The following is a 20211-nucleotide window of genomic DNA, read 5'->3' as shown; positions in this document are numbered from 1 at the left end:
AGACCATAACAAAGCCACAGTCATCAAAACAATATGGTACTGGCACAAAAACAGACATATAGATCAATGGAATCAGTTAGCTTTTTATTTTTAAAAGTTATATTTTTATCTAGTGGTTACTTTTAAAACTGCTACCTTGATGTACTATCCTCTTTCCCTTTTTCTTATAGGTGGTTCCAATGATCTGCCTCAATAAAACTAGTTTATATCTTCTTCCTCCTCCCTCTCTCTCTTCTACCATCCAGTTTAGTTAGTAGTATGTCATTCACATGTTTCTAGTGTTTTCCTTTGTACTATTATGTGTGTTCACATATTTATATTTGATCTGCTGACTTTAAGTGCTATTTTGTACTCCCATGTAGTACAGCCGAAGTAACTGTAAGTGGACTTTACTTTCTACTTTCTACAATTTTTGTTTTGGCAGAATGTTCTCCTCTGTCATTTGTATCTGTACCTTTGCTTTTACTTAGCTGTACAGTTAAATACATTTACTGCTGCCTTGATTTCCCTTTGCCAAACCTCCATTCATTCTTGATTGGCTGGAACTCATCTTCTAGTAGTTTTCTCAAGAAAGAGCCTTTTGACTAATATTTCCTGAACTCAGACCTGTTTTAAATGATTTGTCTGTAGCCTTTATCCATGAAGGAATGGCCTATATGGGTATAAACATTTCTTAGCTCGCACTTCTTTACTTCTTTCAGTATCTTGTAAATGTGGCCCATTATCTTCAGGCATTGAATGTGGCCGCCAAGAAGTATGTTACCTGCCTGATTGTTCTTCTTTTTTGCTGAAATATGCAAATAATTCTCTTTATCTTTAAAACATAATAATATTATAAGGCTATATCATTGTATTGATTATACTAGGACAGTTTCCTTATATACAATGTGCCCTTTCAGTGTGTAGGATCAAGTATTTATGTCAGAAGTTCTCTCTTTTGAAAGGCTAAATCTGTGATTGCTGGTCTTAGATTCTCTCCAAAAACTACCATGTCCTCTGCTCCTGATTTTCCTCCACTTTTCCCTGATTGGTTACCCAAGATCACTGTATGATGGCTATCCATTTTTGTTTCTTCTTAATTAATGAAATGATATTGAGGAGACTGTATGTTTTAAATTGTTTTAGTATTTACATTTGTGTGCAAATAATTTTTTTCTGAAATGATGAGATAAAGCAGAGTATATATGCATGGTACCATGTATTTTTTTAATTTCTCTTTTTGAGAATCAGCAGAAGAGGGAATCACAAGTGCCCAGAATGTGAACCACAGTGCCTGTCCAATGTGATGTCATTTCATGTGACAAACGCTCTTCCTTGTCTTAAAATTTTGTGAAACTTTATTACCACAGCATTTTACAAATTTAGGTAGCATATCATTTTGTTGAGCTTGCCTGATTATAAGGAAATAATGAAGTACCTCCATATGGTAAAAAAAAAAAAAGTTTTCTCTTTTAATCATAGTTTTTAAATTATTTTTTCTTTTCCATTGTTTTAGATTTCTTACTTTGGGCTCCAGTGATGTGTACGTGGCATTTCCTTCACCTATAGTCTCTTTCTACCATTTCCCTGTAACCCTTTGTTTCTTTATTTCTATTTCATTTTGCTCACTTTACTAGTTTTCATTTTTATAGTCCTTACTATGCTATCTGTACTTGTTTTCTGTCTGGTCCCTTATAACTGGACTTCATCTCTGAAATTAACTCTTTTCTTTTCTTTTTTCCCTGAGTTTAGTCAGTTCCTGTTTCACATCTTCCTGTGGGCTCATATATCTCTGCTTCATCATTTTCCTTAATGGAAGCCTTAGAGACAAAACAAAATAAGCTGTTTAACCTGAGATCAGACCCCACTTGATGTTCCTCTTAAGACAATAAAAAATAAAATGAATTAAAAGTTTAAAGCACAAGCACATCACCAGTGAACTGTGCTAGAGGGTAAAACCTGTACCTGCTGGTACCCCAGTCACCTGCTGTATGTGACAATAACAAACTGAGGCAGCACCCGGAAGGAAACATTTATCAGACAACTGTCTCCAACTCCTTGAGGCTCTGGGTTGAGGTCTTCCAGACAGTGATACTGTCCTACCAGAAATACTGTCCTTGGAAAAATACTGTTGGAACATCACTGGAAACCCTCAGGTCAGCTGCAAGAGAAAAATGAGTATTTCTAACTGTGCAAATTGCTCTTGCAAATAAATTAGGATTCTGTGCATATAGAATCAGACAGGAATAGAGATTGGATAGTTGACTAGCATCTGCCATCTTTGAACATTTGGCCTTGAAGCTTAGGATACAAACTGTAACTAGATTTATGATTATTCCCATAGAGATGGACTTAATCTTCAAAAGAGAATATATTATAAATTAAGAGAAGAAAAGAAAAACAAGAAGAAAAGTGGAGGGAATCCGTGTGCTTTAAGGACAGGGAAAGGCAAAGCAGCCAGAAAAGGGGACATGGAGTGTTTAGAGTCATAGGAAAGGGGTCTGTTAAGATGTCGTGTTGGAGAGAGGCCTTCTGGTGTCCTCCCAGCAGCCTGGTGGCTTGCTGGTGTTTGGGAGATGGCACAAGTGACACCTGAATGAGAATTTCACATAGTACAGGTGAGTCTGTGGGGAACAGAGCAAGGACCCAGCAGGTGAAAACAGTGGCAAGGTGGGGATGGAGGGATCTGGGAAGTAGGGCAAGTCCTGTAATGGAGTCATGATGGGCGGCCACGGGAGAGGGAGGTTTCAAGGGTGGTCAGCAGCCAGGAGCCATGACGCCCAAACAAGGTCAGGTTCAAAGGAACTGTAGCCCCAAAAGCTTAGGTTTTGATCAAGACAGACCTGGATTTGAATCTCAGTTCTGTCACTTACCAGCTGGATATCAACCATAAGTGAACAGAAGTTAGGCATAAGTGAAAACTTATCATGAGCGGTCGTAACACTAAGAGCTTTCCGTGTGCTAAGAACTTTACAAATGTAGTCTCCTCACCTCACTTACTCCTCCTAGGAATTTTCATTAGGTGGATTTTATTATCCCAGTTGTTCAGAAATGTAACCCAAGGTTTCACATGGTGGTATGCTGTATTCACTGTCACAGAAATAGCCGGGAGGTAGGGCCAGGCCCAAAGCCTGAGCTCTTTACTGCTCTGCTGGACCGATTCCTGCCTCTAATGAGTGTGCTGGCTTCAGGGCTCACAGCCTGTGGCCACCCCAATCACCCGGCTATGGATTCCGTCTGGCCTCAGCCCGTTGCATCACTGTGGTGGTGTCACCATGGTGGGCCTCTGTGCCCTTCCACCTCATCCTCCCTCCATGCGACACCTGTTGGGACTCTCCAAGACTTACAGTGGAGAAGATGAAAGGGGATCTTGAAATGTATGCTCTCTGAGCACCAAACCCTGCTCCCAGACCACCAGGGGCCCACTCCTGTCCCTGTCCTCTGGATTTCCTGCTTTTAGATACAACCTGTACAACCCGCCGATGTCAAGCTCATCCCTGGGGCATCCCCTGTCCACGCGTCTGTCAGTCACCACTGGCATTCCTGGTTGTCCTGAGAGGCCATCTTTGGGACTGTGCAGAGCAGGAAGCAGATCTCGAGGGGCTCTGACCCCCTAAACATCTGATGAGTGTGTCTGTCTTCCTTCCGTCTTGCTTGCTTCCCTCTCAGTGGCCTCTTGGACCCTTTCCAAGTGCACAGACCCTGGAGTCCTGGATCCTTGAGGAGTTCTCTAAAATCTGAAATCGAGCATTTGGGGATCGTTTGGGAGCTGGGCTTTGTGGACAGTGCCGCCCCCTCCTCCATCTTTGCTCTCACCTGACACTGGATCCCCGTTTGCTAAGAGGTGCGGCCCAGGTTAGAACCAGGATGCTTGCCAGTTAAGGATACGGGCAGGTGTGTAGCAAAGTGAGCAGGAGCCCAGGGCAGTGATGGGAGAAGGCAATGTAGGCAAGAGCAAGTGGGAAAAATCAGCGAGTGAGAGGTTCCCGGGTGGGAGAGCAGAGCGGACCGGCCTTTGCTGATGGCTGGACACGTGCTTCTCAGCGTTGCCCCAGCTGATGCTCTAACGGAGGCACACAGTGGGAACACACCCCCACCCTGGAGTTCTGGTCCACAGAAGCCACGCGTGAGCCCTGTGGTCCTGCCCTCACTCGGGCCTGATCATCTGTGATGGAACGTGGATCAGGGGCTCTGAAAGGGTCTCCTGTCGGGAACAGACAGGAACAGCAGACAGGCTCTTTCCAGTTGGTGGGAGAAGCACAGTGGGCTGGCTCCTGGGAGCAGGAGCTGGGGGGCCACAGCTCTGCCAGGACTGGGTCTTATGTCCATGGCAGCCCTGCAGGGGAGATGCAGCTTGGTGGACAGATCCAGAATGGAGGGTTCATATGCAAACACTATGGTGTAGCAATCCTCTAAGCCTCACTTTCTGTTTGTGAGGAGCCAGGACAGTGCCTGCTTCTTGTGGGGCTCGGGGACGATGACACCCCCAGCTACACCTGGGTGCTCCATGCGGGCTGTTTCCCTTCACAGCCAGGATTCGTGGGGCTGGTGTCATTGCTAATACACACTCCCACATTTAACATGTTTGCATTTTGTGATAGGATCACAATCCAGGTGCCTCTCCTCCACCTCCCCTCTCCTTGACCTTCCTCCCGGACACAGGTTTGGCCCTCCCTGGGGCACTTGCCACCCTTGGCCCTACTTTAGGGCAAGGTGCCCACCCAGGTCATCGCCCCTGCTAAGGAATAATGTCCCTAAGGCAGGGCCTTGTCTTGCCCTTCTTGGACTGCGCCCTGGAACGAGGATGCCCATTTGATAGACACAAGCACTTAGACTCGAAAGTGCGTTTGCGATCACCCAGGCAGTGTGTGTACACTGTGATTGTTAGTCGCGTGTAAGAGTGAAAGTGCATGCTTGCATTTCTGATTCAACTGGTTCCCCTAAAACGACTCTCTCATCACCACCATGTTGCACGATACAACTACTAACAGTAGTGGGGCTGCATTCCACCCATGTCCCCACCTGTCACCACTTACAAAAGTGCCCCCAGCCCCTGCTAGGGTTTTGTTGAATAACCCGGATGGTTTCGTTTGCTTTTCTTCCCCACTGAGAGGTGCAAAGATGCTTCAGTGGTGTCTTTGTTAGCTGACTGGAGGAAAAAAATATGATTAAATTGTAAATGTCCATGTGATAGAATTTAAACATTTTGATTGATAGTATCAAGTGTGCGGCAGAAAAAAGTAGAAACACCAGAGGAAGATGTTCAGATGTTATTTTAGACATTCAAAGCCTCATTCTGTTGTCTACACCACATAATTCATCGTATTGTTAGTCGATATAGTGAATACTGCAATTTGAAGTTAATCAGGAGAGGATAAGATTTTAATCGCTCTTTAAAATTAGAGCTAAGCTTTTAATTCTTTGCCTTTAAAAAGCACATGGTTGGGACTTCCCTGGGGGTCCAATTGTTAAGACTTTGCCTTCCAATGCAGGGGGTGTGGGTTCAATCCCTGGTCAGGGAGCTAAGATCCCACGTGCCTCCTGGCCAAAAAAAACAAAACATAAAACAGAAGCAAAACTGTAACAAATTCAATAAAGACTTTAAAAGGTGGTCCATATCAAAAAAAAAAAAATCTTTGAGAAGCACATGGTTGCCTAACGGAATCGGATGTGGTGTGTGCCACCTCCTTCCTTCTGTTAGAAGTCCACCAAGTCTTAGAGTCAGGAATTAGAGCCTCCACACTGAGTCCAGCCCCTCATGAGCTGCCCCTCGTGCTGTGAACCCCCAGCACCCATCCCTGCTGAGCGCTGCCTGGGACGGGCACAGCTGTCCCACCTGGAGTCTCACCCAGTTCAGCACCTGAGCCCTGAGGTCGCCTCCCACCGAGGCTCCCACACAGCGAGCCCCCTGGAGCCTCTGCCCTCTCCAAGCTAAGCTTCAAGAAGAAGGTGAAATACTGAGCAAAAGCCCAAAGAAAACATGAGAATTCTTTTCATTCCTTTTTTTTTCCCACTGGGAACTTCTTTTCCATTTTTTTTTTTTTGCACTCAATGTTTTGCTCCCCTTGGAAATTAAGCTCTATGACTTGGTTTTCAGAGGCGTGGAATGTTCTGCAGGGTGTGTGAATCTAAGGCCAGCATCCTTAGATACTACGCGATGTACTATCGTACGTACATCACGTACTTCAGAGGGATACATCTCAGGCGTGGGTGTGAAATTCTACTCTTAGAGAGTACGCATCAGGCCATTTTACTCCTTCGAAAACTGAGAACTAAAACTACAAGGGCCTACTGTATAGCACAGGGAACTATATTCAATATCTTGTAATAACCTATAATGGAAAAGAATCTGAAAAAGAATAGATCTATGTATGTGTATGTATAACTGAATCTCTTTGCTATACACCTGAAGCGTTGTAATCAACTATATTTCAATTTTTTAAAAAAGCTTCTTTTCAGGGTAATGAAAAGTGTTCTGGGATCGTATAGTGTGGATGGTTGCACAACTCTGTGAGTATACTAAAAAGCATTGAGTGAAAAACCAAAAAAAGAAAAGAACAAAAAGAAAAATGAGAACTACTGGTGGGGAGTTCATGTGTGAACATGTGCTAACAGAGACCCTTCTTTGCGTGATTCTTTCCTAAAATGTGACCATTATTCATGCATCAGTATTGTAATCTCTTGTCATTTCTCATCTCCAGGCAAAAACTGGGACCTGACTGCCGCTCTGAGTGACTATGAGCAGCTCCGACAGGTGCACACAGCCAACCTGCCACCTGTGTTCAACGAGGGCAGGTGCCCCAAGCAGCCCGAGCGAGAGCACCCCCCACCTGCGCACACGGCCGAGCGGCCCTGCCTGCCCAGGCAGGACGACATCGCCCAAGGTACCAGCTGAGGGACCCGCCCCGCACCAGCTCCCCGGCCAGCACGCCCTGGCTTGCAAGGGGGCTGGGGTGGGGGTACACAGAAGGGCAAGGTCATCGCCTCCCAGCTGCAGGCAGGTGGGGCTCTCTGGGCACCACACCTCATACTCCTTTACAGCTTCCGTTCCTGCCTCAGAAAAACGGGAGAGTGTGTCCACTTCTCTGGGACCCCACATTCCTCCTGGAGTCCTGGTTTTTCCAGACCCAACATCTCTGCTCCCTGCAATTATTTTCCAAGTAGCATAGAAGCCTCCAAACCTGTTCAAGATTGATGTTCATCATCCCATGTGCTTCGTTTTCCATGTCTTAATTACAGAAATGAGAAAAGCTCATTGTAACAAAGGAGACAATACAAAGATATATGAAAGAAACATAAGAGTTTTCTTCTCCACACCTCCCAAACCTCAGGGAGACTAACCAGTGGCCCCATCTTGTTCTGTCTCCTTCTTCTCCTTCTTACTTTGCTTGTTCAAAGTGCAAACGCATCAGAGTCAAATGCACATAATGCACTTGGCAGAGTGCTTGTTTCATTGAACAATAAATCACAAACATTCTCTCTAAATATTTTATTCCACAGCATACGATCATTTTTAAACCATGCCTGTTCATCGTGATTCTGTTTTTTCTTGGATTTTGTTGTTGGTGGTGGTTTTTGACACTATAGGCACTGCTAAAATAAACTTTATACCTGTAATTTGTATGTACTAGTGCTGTTATTTCTATAGGTTGGCATTTGCAAGGTGGATTTGCTGTTCCAACACATGTGTTTTTTTATTTAATAACTTCAAAACTTCATTCCCAAACACATTTCTGTTCACCATGTGTGAAACTGGGTGTTTCCCTTCATTCTTGCCAGGACTGGGTGTCCTCATGATGGTTGTACATTGTTTTTCTACTCCGAAGGGCAAAAAATAGTGTATTTTAACTTTCATCTTGTCATTTGCTTGTTAGCCAGTTGGATTTCCCCTTCTGTGACATGCTTGTTCACATACTTTGCCTATTTTTCTATTGATTTGTTTGTATTTTTCTTATCAATTTGTAGCATTCTTTATAATGAAGACTACAAACATTTTGTGTATATATATATATGTATACACATGTCTATATATACATCCCACTGTATTATTTGCCTTATGACTCTTCACAGAGTATTCTGCCTTACAGAATGTTTACATTACTATACATTCATGGCTAATGGGTGTCCTTTTTCACATTAGAAGTTCTCCTGGAGTGCAAAGTTACTAGCATATGTTCCTATATTTGTTTTTAAATTTTGTTCTTAGGTCTTATAATCAATTTGAAATTTTTACGAATAATAGCTAAGGATCTAGTTTTGCTTCTCTGGATTGAGAATGAGGTATTCTAGCACATTTATTGAATAAAGCATTCCTTTCCCACTGAACTAAAATGCCAACTTTGCTGTACATTAACTTCCCCAAAATGTATTTGGCTCTGTTTCTGGACTCTGTCTGTTTGTGTGCCCACCCAGCCTGTTACACTTGACTCTTGTAGTTTCATATAGTATTACTCTCTGCAAAGGCAAGTTCCTTTATTGCTGTTCTTTTCCAAAACTTTTTCACTATTTTTGGATATTTAGTCTACCATAGTAACCTTAAAATTGGAATTCTGATTGGAATTGGATTGGATTTTTATTTTATTTTAGGAATAATTAGCATATTGTAATATTGTTTTTCCATTCAAGAACATTGCATATACCACTGCATTTATTCACATTCTGTTAAGAGTTTAGGCACAGAGAAAAGCAACTTACTTTTTGTATATTTATCTTTTATCCAGTCATTACATAAGTTCTCTTATTAATACTAATTGTTTGTTCTCAGAGAATATCTTGGGTTTTCTAAATATATAATCATAGGATCTGAAATAATTTAATATTCCTCTTAATATTTACACAGTGAATTCCACTTCTCCTATTGCATTAGGTCAACCCTCCCAAACTGTTGTGAGTCAATGTTGTCTGTTTCTGTTAGCTCAGCCTTATTATTCAAGCTACATTGGAATCTCTATCTTGGATTATTCTTCTATGCTTACTCTGTTGTCTAGAAAAGCCACACTTGAGTTAGAAAGTTTAATACTTATTACCTGTTTCTTCTCTTAGCTTCATCCTTTCCACTACGCTTTGGGGATATATTGGTAGGTGCATATGTATCCATAATTGTTAGGTCATCTGGCTCTAATATGCTTTGTTACCAATATATAGAGTGTCTCTTTGTCCCACATAATTGTTTTTATCTTTATTTTTTTATTTTTTTATTTTTTTTTATTTTTGGCTGCATTGAGTCTTAGTTGCAGCATGCAGGATCTTCATTGAGGCATGCGGGATCTTTCATTGCGACATGCAGGCTCTTCGTTTTGTCAAGCAGACTTCTCTCTAGTTGTGGCGTGGGGGTTTTCTCTTCTCTAGTTGTGGCATGCAGGCTCCAGAGCACGTGGGCTCTGTGCTTGGAGGCATGTGGGCTCTAATTGAGGCACATGAGCTCAGTAGTTGTGGTGTGCGGGCTTAGTTGCCCCGCAGCATGTGGGATCTTTGTTCCCCAACCAAGGATTGAACCCGTGTCCCCTGCATTGGAAGGCGGATTCTATACCACTGGACCACCAGGGAAGTCCCTGTTTTTATCTTTAAATCTGTTTTAGTTGATGTTAAACCTCTACTCTGCCTTTCTGTTGGTTCATGTTTGGAATAACATTTTTTCAGCCATTATTTCAACCTTTCCTCATCCTTTTATATCAAATGTGATTCTTGGAAGTAATTTATCATCAGGTATTATTTTATTATCCAATCCAAGAGTCTCTGTCTTTTAAGCAGTGAATTTAATCCACTTACTTTATTTTTATTATTGTCATATCTGTGCTACTTTATGTTGTGTGTTTTATTTGCCATGCTTTTTGTATGTATCTTTCTCCTTTTCTATCTTTTCTGGCTAATTAAATTTTTCAACTGCTTTGAAAGTTATACATTCTCCTTATGTTATACTTTCCCCTGTTCTATTAAAACCTATATTTAGGTTTTCTCTCTATTAATTTTTAAAACTTATCAACAACTATATTTTACCCTGAAAAAGACATGTGTCTTTGTTTTTATCTTCTCCCTCCTGACTCCATGTGCCCTCAAACATATTTAGGTTCTTTTTGTTGTTGTTTAGACCACAATCAACTTCTTTATTTACTCACATTTATCTTTTGCTGAAAGAATACTTTTTCAAAGACTATTTTCTAAAAGAATTTTTGCATGATCAATCTCCTAATGCTGTCAGTACCTAAAGGAGTTTACATGACATACTTAAATTTTTGTTTAGTGGAATAAGAATTCTGGGTCCAAATTATTTTCCTTTAGAACCATTCCATTCCTCCATTGTCTTCTTGCATCTTAATTTCACATCTTCTAAGAGATTTCCTTGACTTGCTCTTCTAACATCCTAATTTATTCTTCACATGAATCCATTCTGTTAATCAGCATTCACATTATTTCATTCCAAATTAGCCTTTCTCATTATTATTACTATTTCACATTCTCATATTCTCTCTCTTTGAACATATTTACTAGGCTTACTTTATTTTTTTTCAATTCTTTATTGAATTTGTTACAATATTGCTTCTGTCTTATGTTTTGGTTTTTTGGCCACGAGGCATGTGGGATCTTATCTCCCTGACCAGGGCTTGAACCCGCACCCCCTGCATTGGAAGGTGAAGTCAACCATTGGGCCGCCAGGGAAGTCCCATCTACTAGGCTTACTTTAAAATCATGTCCTCCTTGTGCATTCCAGCCCCGGGTACTTTGTGGACTTTCTGTAACTGTGTTTGCACTGCTCAGATGTTTCCTAAGTTTTCCCTGTGAACACACAGCACCTTGCAGTTACCAGCCATCTTAGCTCGTGGTATCAGGGGAAAGGGACAAAGGCATGGGCTCTGGTTTGCCTTCCTGTGAATGAGAGCATGGGGGGAAGCACACTCAAGTTGGTGAGTTCTGAATGCTTTAATATGGGCTCAAAATGTTCTCCACTGGCTCTCTTCCCCACAGTTGGCTTTATTCCTTAGGGAACCTCTCACATCATCTGTTCTAGAAATTGCTCATTTGCAGGGGCTACCACCTTCTATTCTAACTGTCAGCTCACAGTGGGTGTAGGAGAGAAGAGGGAAGGCTCCAGGCCTGGCCAGCCCACCTGTGCCCGTCATGGTTGGTGCCCCGTCCCAGCTGAGCATGAGCATTGCCCTGATGCTCCTCCAGCTGGCTTTGGCCAAGGTGGGGCTGGCCCATGCTGTGGTGGTGATGGTTCAGGCAGTGAGCCACCAAGGGCTAGCTGGGGAGAGGAAAGGCACAGCCAGAACACCTGCCCTCAGCCCCCACCCATGCAACCCAGCCCACTCCCACTGTTCTGCTCCTGTTGGCTTCCTGGGTGGGTTAAGAAGACGGTGCTGAGTTGTGGTCACTGACTCGTCAATCTTGTTGTATTGTTCTTAAGTTCTTCTTCATTCTGCCCTTAGATCTGTCTCTGGTTGGAACCACCTCTTCTAATCATTTGGTTCAGTCTTTCCCCCAGGCCTTCTGTGACTGTGTGTTCCTTCAGAACCACACAGGACCTCCTCCTGACATCTCTCATACAGTGGAAATCCAGAGAGCTGACAACTTGGCAGTTCCTGCCCTTTTCGAGTGGCAAACAATCTAAACCATTCTCTCACCCTCCCAGGGAAGGGGCTAGAAGGATCCTTCTCTCTGTTTTCACACAGATTCCAGAATCAGGGCCTTATACTGATACCTGCTGCTATCTGATTTTTATCAGATATTATTTAAGGGGAAAAAAAAAAGAGAAGTCTATCATAAGATAATTTCATTAACTGAGCCTTGTGAGCAAACATATGTATTTTTAATAAAACAGAAATTGTAATTTCTGCATTAGATCTATATATCCTTTAATTGAATTCTTCCTGAAATCACAGTGCCCTAAAATGGAAAATAAAGCCCTCCATATTCTAAATTCTAAATCAGCAACAATGACTCATGAACCAAATCTGGCCACTGCCTGTTTTTTTAATAAAGTTTTATTGGAACCCATAAAACTTTATTTATTTATTTGCTGTCTACGGCTGTCTATGGCTGCTTTATTTATTTATTATTTATTCACTGTCTATGGCTGCTTTAATGCTACAAAGACAGAGTTGAGTAGTTGTGACTGAGAATTGTATGGCCCACAAAGCCTTAAATATTTATATCTGTCCCTTTTAGAAAAGTTTTGTCTACCTGCTTTAAAATACACCCCGGATTTGTTTTAATCAGGTATAGTGAGACACGCAGACATGGACATGGCTATCTTAGGGGAAGAGGTTCTTATACTCACAGTTCCCTAGAAACAGGAGGCATGGCACACCCTGAAGGGACACACGGGGAAGCACCAGGGATGATCAGGGGGCCGAGGGGACAGAGGAAAACAAGGGCAGGAGCCTGTATTGTGTTTCTGTGGGAAAGATAAGGCAGGGTAAACAGACTTAGGACTGGCCAGTTTGAGTAATTTCTGTGGCTCTCTGGGGCATAGGGGCCATCTCTCGTTGTCTGGCACCTGGGCCTGGGGTAATTAGGGCAGGAACATGGCTTGCTGGTGTAAGAACCAGATAGAGGAGGTGATCCAGAGTATGGGCTCTGAGCTGGTTGGTTTGCATAGGAAAGATGTGCTCCTGCGTGAGTCCTTGGTATCTCTAAGAATTGGCTAATTCTGTAGGGAAATCTTCTCCCCATTCACGAAGGCCCTGGATGCCAGAGCCTCAAGAATACAGAAAATAAGAAAACAGAGTTAATACACATCCCCTGGCCTAAATCATAGATGGTTTTTTGTTTGTTTGTTTGTTTGTTTGTTTTGGGTTTTTTTAATTTATTTTTTTAATTGAAGTATAGTTGATTTATAATGTGTTAATTTCTGCTATGCAGCAGAGTGATTCAGCTATACATATGTATACATCTTTTTTATATTCTTTTCCATTATAGTTCATCACAGGGTATTGAATATAGTTCCCTCTGCTACACTAAATCATAGATGTTTGAGTTGGCTTTGTCAAGGGTTGGGAAATTCTGTATATTCCCTCACTATTTTTTTAAAAGCTCTCTGTATTTTTCTGGGGCATAACTTTGAGCATGGGAATTCCTGTTTTATTTATACTTCCAAAAGAAGGATTGCTGTGTTCATGTTTAGAGAATCAGTTTGTGTGTGTATGTGTGTGTGTGTGTGTGTGTGTGTGTGTGTGTGTGATTACATATATACATTCATGGATGTGGTAGTTGGGAGGAGTTAGAATTAGGAGTGTATGTTTCTTGTTATATGATCTTCAACATAATTCACTTTTAGTTCAAAAAGACTTTTTCCCTTCATGTGAAGTCTTCATGTGAAGACTCCAAACATTTAACATTTGGAATGGCTTAATAGCATCATATTACACTGCGAGTCACAACGTTTCCAAGGTCCTCATCAATTGGCAATAGGTGCTGATTGATAAGCCAAGAAGGCGTATGGATGACCCCGCCCAGCACATTCCTCTGTTGGGAGTAGTGCGGGTTCACGTCACCTCGGGTGTTTGAGCAACCCATCGGGTCCCAAAGGATGGGGCAGTTCCTACTTTCCCAGATTCCAGAAAGCAAGAGATGTGACCTCAGCAAGGCTTGTGAGGGGCAGAGGGGCATGGGGTCTCCTCTGATCCCGCACTGGGGGAACTGGACCAGGCACAGGACAACCGGCTGGCCCACGTGCTCTGCGGCTCCTCTTCCGCATGGACTGTTTGGTCTGCTCTCTCTTCTCATCCTTCTTCAAAATACAACATACTTAAACACCTTGAGTTCATATCAGAATGAAATTGAAGGTGTATCAAAACTATCCGTTTGATAGACAGACACTGTCTCTGAGACATACCATGCAAATACGTGAGGGTTCTGAGAATTAACTTTGAACTTAAAACTAACTTACCCCAGGATCAGAAGCCTCTTGTTTTTCATCTGCTTAGCAAAATTACTTTAACAGCAGTGCTGTACACTGCTCTTGCATGTGGGGGAATAGAGCTCCCATTCTGGATGAAGACATGGGCATGGGTTTCCTGCCAGCACAGGAGGGCAGAAGCATGCCTCAGAGAGGCATCAGCAGAGCACAGAACCTGACCTGTGAGCAGGCTAATGTGAGTGGGAATCCGTACAGCTTAAGTGGTTACAGGTACTGATGAATTTGCCAAAGGGTTTAGACAATATTCATTGAAATGCCAGTCTGAATTTTGTTTTCTGGGCAAAACTGAAAGAGGACTACTGCCTTGCTTTTGCTCTTCGTTATTACAAATATTGATTGTAAAAAAAAAAAAAAACCTATTCCTAACATCACATATTTAAGAATTCTTTAGCTATTAAGCACAGGGCTTTAAAAAACAAGTATGTTTTCAAATACATTACTTTTTGGCTGTGACATTTAGATCAGATGATCGCCTTCCTAGTAAAGTAACTGTTGTACTTTAGAGATATTCTACACTGCACTTCTCATCCCTTGTTGGAAAGCCTAGGCAGAATAAGACCATCATTTTTTGAGATTGCCATGGCAACAGAAAATCCAGGCAGAGAAGCATGTAATGGCTTAATATTTGTGTCCTGGGAATCTTCGTGCGGGATGTGTTTATCACAGTAACTTTAATAAAGGTGACCTATCTTAAAATACAAGCCTCAGTGGAGGAAGCCGAGTGGATTGCTTCTCACTTTAAAAATATAAATGCATAAAAACAAAGGCAGTCCCCCATGTAGCATTTCATTCCAGAGGAGGGCAGCTCTGCTGAGCTGAATTCCATGTAACTTAAGACCCAGGAAGCAAGTCTGGTGATCTTTAAGGATGCTGAATATTTGTGTGGTGGACTTACCCTTGGCCTCCTTCTAAGTGGTTTCATGACTAAGTGCCATGTGCCAGGTTGTGGTGATGTTAGCCCAGCATGAGGGAGGCCTGCAGAGAACACTGGGAGGGTGGCAGGGCTGGTGCGGGGGGTAATGGGTGTATGGGTGTCCATGGGTGTGCCTCTGTGTGTGGTGTGTGTGTGTGTGCATGTGTATGTGTGCCGCATGAGTGTGTCATGTGTGTTTACACGTGTGTGTCATGTGTGCACGCACGTGTATGTGTGCACACGGGTGGGGTGTGTCATGTGTATATGGTCACATGTGGGATGTGTGTCGTGTGTACATGCACGTGTGTGAGCATGTGTGCACGTGTCGTGTGCACACGTGTGGGATGTGTCGTGTGTGCATGCAGAGGCCCGCATCTCTCAACCCCCCTCGTCTCCCTCCCCCCACCCCCGCAGAGAAGCGGCTCTCTCGCGGGATCTCCCACGCCAGCTCGGCCATCGTGTCCCTGGCGCGGTCCCACGTGGCGAGCGAGTGCAGCAGCGAGCAGTTCCCACTGGAGATGCCCATCTACACGTTCCAGCTGCCGGACCTGAGCGTGTACAGCGAGGACTTCCGGAGCTTCGTAGAGCGAGACTTGATCGAGCAGGCGACCATGGTGGCTCTGGAGCAGGCGGGTAAGTACCCCCAGGCAGGTCCGCCTGGTCGGGAGGAGGGGCGGGAGCAAGAGGGATGCGCGATCCGGCTCCACACGCTGTCGGGCTCGGGTGCCTGCGGGCCCTGCCCGGCCCTAGCCTGGCGCCGGTGGATGTGGGGCGAGGACCACGTGGTGCCCAGATCTCCTGAGTGTTCCCTTTGTCACTAATACGGCCTGGCCAGGTCAGCCCCCCTACAAAGAGAACCCCAGGCTGCTTTGCCTTACTTCTCTCCTTTGCCATCCAATCCCTGCCCCCCAGTTGGGTGCGGAACAAAAGAGAAGAAAGACCCTGTGCTTGGAGAGAAATAAGAGACCCTGTCAATTCCTGTGGACACAGGCAGGTTAGGTGACCTCTTTGAGCCTCAGTGCTCCAGTCTGCAAAGACTTGGGGAAGACGGATGCCGGGCTGGTGAGGCTGAGCTGTTAGCACGTGCCCTACCGAGCTGCCTGTCTCCTGCCCTCCCCCCTGCCCTCCCCCAAGCCCCACTCCCACCCTCACCGGCACCCCAGCCTCCAGGTTAAGGAAACATAAAACTTGACTTTGGTTTCCTCCCTCTCCTTAATGTTTCTCTGACATCCTGATGAGGATGAGATTCAGGGAGCAAACCAAAACTTGTCTTCTTTGGAGTGCCTAAGGATAAAATAACTAGTTCCAAACAAATTCTGCAACAGATGTTGGTTCTTCCTGAGAAGCGCGGCCCCTTTCTCACTCATAATCATTTGCATTGTAAATCTTTGCGCAGTCACATGTTCAGGGGTTTCTCAGACATGCATGTAGAGGATTCTATGCCCTTCCTCTCAGGCCCCTGTGCACCTCCCATGGGGGCACAAAATCCACGCAGGTAAAGAGGGGACGGTGGTTAGTGGGGCCTTACTTGTGCTAGGCAACCAGGCGGGCAGGTCTCAGCGCAGGGCTCGGGGGCCTCACCCGTGGCGGCTTTGCTTTGAGAACAGGATCCGCAATCCTGATAACTGTGTTGGATCTGATGTTGTGACCGGGGAAAAATCATTTTCTCGGCTGCTGCACAGCTGCCAAAAGCAACCCAGAGACTGACACCCACACCTGGCTCTGTCTTACCTCCAGGTCTTTGACTGATCAACAAACATAAAACAGCCTCTCTAGATTACCTGCAATCTTAAAGCCCTCCCTCTGGAGGCTGGTTATTTTAAAGATGCCTCTTTGAGAGTAATTCAGATGAGATATTTTAAACCAAAGAGTCACTGTTCATAGAGAAGGGAAAATTGCTTTAGGTTAAGAAAGAAAAAATTTCATGAGCTAATTTCTCTTGAAGGGTACGGCAGCCGAGCCCTTGACAAAGTTCAGCCCCGAGCGTTGCCAGTAGCACCGGTAATTGCTGCCTCATTTAAGCTGAGTCCTGGGACTTCCCTGGTGGTCCAGTGGTTGAGAATCCGCCTTCCAATGCAGGGGGCGCGGGTTCAATCCCTGGTGGGGGAAGTAAGATCCCACCTGCCACGGGGCAACTAAGCCCACGCGCCACAACTACAGAGCCCACGCGCTCTGGAGCCCATGCATCACAGCTAGAGAGAAGCGCAGATGCCACAACAAAAGATCCTGCGTGCGTCAACTAAGACCTGATGCAGCCAAATAAATAAATAAATATTAAAAAAAATAAAGCTCGAGTCCTGGTAAAGGGCATGGGGTCCACCGTGCCAGCCTTTTCCTCCAGCTTTGTCATGCTCAGCAAGAGCCCTTGCTCCTTTGGAAGGTCTTTTCTGTTATTTTTTTCCATAGATCACATATTAATTTTTTCACTTACATTTTACCTCCCAGACCAGCATTTTCAAAGGGTGCATTTTACTCTAACTATCCAATTTTGGAAAACACCTTTTAAAAACCCAAACTTAAGGAGTTAAGATGCTACATTCGCCCACAGTACCTTATTTCCATCATGTGCCAAGAGGATGGAGAGAAGGGACAGCAGGGTGGCCCACCCGGGGCTGCGGACAGCACCCCGTCAATGCCGCAGGAGGCCTTGGGGAGGCCGACTGGTGCCCCGGCCTTCAGGAATGTGATCCCGGGCAGGGAGGGTCTGAACGTCAGGGTTCCATGAGGACAGGGAGGTGAGGACTGGAAAATCACAGAGGGCAGAATAAACGTTCATTCCTCTCCACTCCCCGCCCCCACCGTCCATCAACTTCTCTGAACTTCTCTTTAAGCAGTAGACCCAATCATCCTTCAGGCTCTTTCTGTGCCCAGATCCTGGTGGAGATACTGGCTGAGGCCGGTGAGTCCCGCTCAGCCCCCCACCCCGGCTGAGTGAGGAGGCCAGGCGCTGGGAGGTGGCCCAGGCTGCGCCCCTCGGGCCCTGCTGTCACTCTCCGTGGGGCAGACAGAGCTCCACCGAGGAACAGTGGGGAGAAAGCTGCTTGGTGTGGCCAGGTGTAGCGTGTCCATTCCTCCATCCAGTAATTAGTGCTCAGATTGTTGTGAATCAACCATTGATAATCAATATTATTTACTGTGTTCATGGGAGATGGAAATACAGATGTCAAAAAAATTTAGTGAAAAATATCTACTTGTTCAAGACATAATTCAAGTTGTGTTTGGAAGGAAATATAAACTCTGTCCCAGGGCCTCAGGGTGGGGCACTTACCCCTCCCTGGGGGCTTGACGGGAACCCAGGGCTCACGTGGTCCAGAAAATGGGCCAAGGACTTCCCTGCTGCCGCAGTGGTTAAGAATCCGCCTGCCAATGCAGGGGACACGGGTTCGAGCCCTGGTCCGGGAAGATCCCACATGTCGCGGAGCAACTAAGCCCGTGCACCACAACTACTGAGCCTGCGCTCTAGAGCCCACATGCCACAACTACTGAACCCACATGCTGCAACCACTGAAGCCCACGTGCCTAGAGCCTGTGCTCCTCAACAAGAGAAGCCACTACAATGAGAAGCCCGTGCACCGCAACGAAGAGTAGCCCCCGCTCACCGCAACTAGAGAAATCACGCATGCAGCAACGAAGACCCAACGCAGCCAAAAATAAAATAAAATAAATAAATTTATAAAAAAGAAAAGAAAGAAAATGGGCCAAGAAGATGGCCTGTGTTGCCTATGGTCCAGCTGTCCCTCCCGGGACCCAGCTCCACTCCCTCGGAGCCCGGCATAAGGTGGGTGTCCAGAATGGTCCCCCAGCTCCCCAAGGCACGTGGGCAGCCCCACCTGTTTGAGGAGTCTGTGTATCGAGTAGTGAAGCTTCACCTCCCACAGGAGAGGTAGTGCCATTCTCCTCGGGCCTTAAAACCCCGGAGGGCATGACCTACTCCCACCCCATGACAGTCGGGGACAACAGGAGGGCCAGATTTTCAGGACATAAAACCGCTGACCTCCTGAGAGAGGAAGGAAGATGAGAATGCAAGAAAGCATTTGTTTCTCAACTGGGTTATCCTGCTGCATTCACATGTAAGAAGACGCAGAGATCATGGGAAGTAACATCTGGCACCCCTTTGGGACACCCCCACAGTGTGGATGAGATGGTGTGATGCTCCAGCGAGTTCGTAGATCCAAAGGCAGAGGCATGTCTGCATACAGCAGCTACTGCACACACGGGACACTGAGGTCTAGACATCAGAGAGTGTGGGGACACCTTTGAGTTGTGGTGTTGAGTCTGTCTCCACGGGAGGAGAGTTGGATTGGAGCAAATCTGGCAGAGAAGCCCTAAGATGTGCAGGTTTTCATGTGAGTCAGCCCAGCCCCGCCTTATCCCAAGTCAGCTGAGAGGCCCCCTAGAGCCTCACTTCCTTCCATCTTAAAGTCGGAGGCAGGACAGCTGCCAAGACAGATTCAGCCAAGGCAAGCTTGACCTGCACTCCCACAGACACCCCATCCAGGTGCTGGGTGTCCCATCGCTGCGAACGACCTGTCCCAGGTGAAATTGCTGCCCTCATGGAGATGAAGTTCTAGTGGGGAAGAAAGGTCATAAGGTAGGCCATCAATATGGCATGAGGCCACGAGGTAGGGGCTCTGAGGTGGAGGGAGGGAGCACAAGGCAGGGCTCTTGAGGGCAGGGAGGAATGAGCCATGGGACACCATCAAAGCCTTGGCACATTTAAGTAAGGCAGGATGTGGGAGCAGATGGAGTGAGGGCTGGAGGGGTTGGAAAGGAAGGTGAGAGAATGGTAGCAGGGGCCAGGGAGCACTCCTGAGCCTTGGGGTTCACAGTAGGGAGGCTGTGCAGCCCCAGGAGGGCTTTGAGAAGGGGTGGTGACATGTTTGGATTCACACTGACACGTCCTGGCTGCCGTGTTGAGAGTGGACTCTGCAGAGGGAAAAGGAGCAGGAAGAGCGGGGAGCGGGGGTGGGGTGGGGGTAGCTGCTGCGTTAGCCCAGCGCCATGGGGGTAGCAGTGGAGGTGATAAGAAGAAGCTAGATGTGAAGGCAGGATCTGTTTTGAGGAAAGACCTGCAGGTCTCGCTGATGGATTGGATGGGGCAATGGCAGAAAGAGAGGTGTCGAGCGTGACCCCGAGAGTGTTGCCTTTAGCACATGGGTAGATGGCGGTGCCGTGCGGAGATGCAGACCCCTGGAGGAGGGGTTGGGGGGGATGGAGAAGCAAAGTCTGAGATCCTGGTGAGACTTGGAAAGTTGCTGTCCAGTTGAACATGTGGGTGTGGAGCTCAGGAACAGTCTGGGCTAAGGATGCAAATATGGGAGTTAGTGTGGGATGAAATCTGCAAGAGGGATGCGCCCATCGTAGGGGCCTCCCACAACACCCCTGACACAGCCCTGTGCAC

The 20211-nt window shown here is 45.6% G+C and overlaps 1 protein-coding gene and 1 long non-coding RNA gene across 7 annotated transcripts in view; one reads left to right on the top strand and one right to left on the bottom strand.

The window, feature by feature from the left end:
- LOC309624921 overlaps positions 1–20211 on the bottom strand; it is a 999471-nt gene that overhangs the window by 849513 nt on the left and 129747 nt on the right. The window lies entirely within an intron of this gene.
- The window catches only part of LOC309624910 (OTU domain-containing protein 7A), a 384496-nt gene that overhangs the window by 281423 nt on the left and 82862 nt on the right, over positions 1–20211 (top strand). For all 5 annotated transcript variants that reach the window (XM_082383632.1, XM_082383633.1, XM_082383631.1 and 2 more), the window contains 2 exons: positions 6681–6863; positions 15225–15443. In XM_082383632.1, coding sequence (XP_082239758.1) covers positions 6681–6863; positions 15225–15443 — 402 coding nt within the window. The remainder of the gene's footprint in view (positions 1–6680; positions 6864–15224; positions 15444–20211) is intronic.

The sequence above is a fragment of the Balaenoptera borealis genome (assembly GCF_965194805.1).
Source record: "Balaenoptera borealis genome assembly, chromosome: 3".
Lineage (NCBI taxonomy): Eukaryota > Metazoa > Chordata > Mammalia > Artiodactyla > Balaenopteridae > Balaenoptera > Balaenoptera borealis.
Note: the sequence above shows the minus strand (reverse complement) of the source record. Positions and strands in the feature narration are given on the sequence as shown.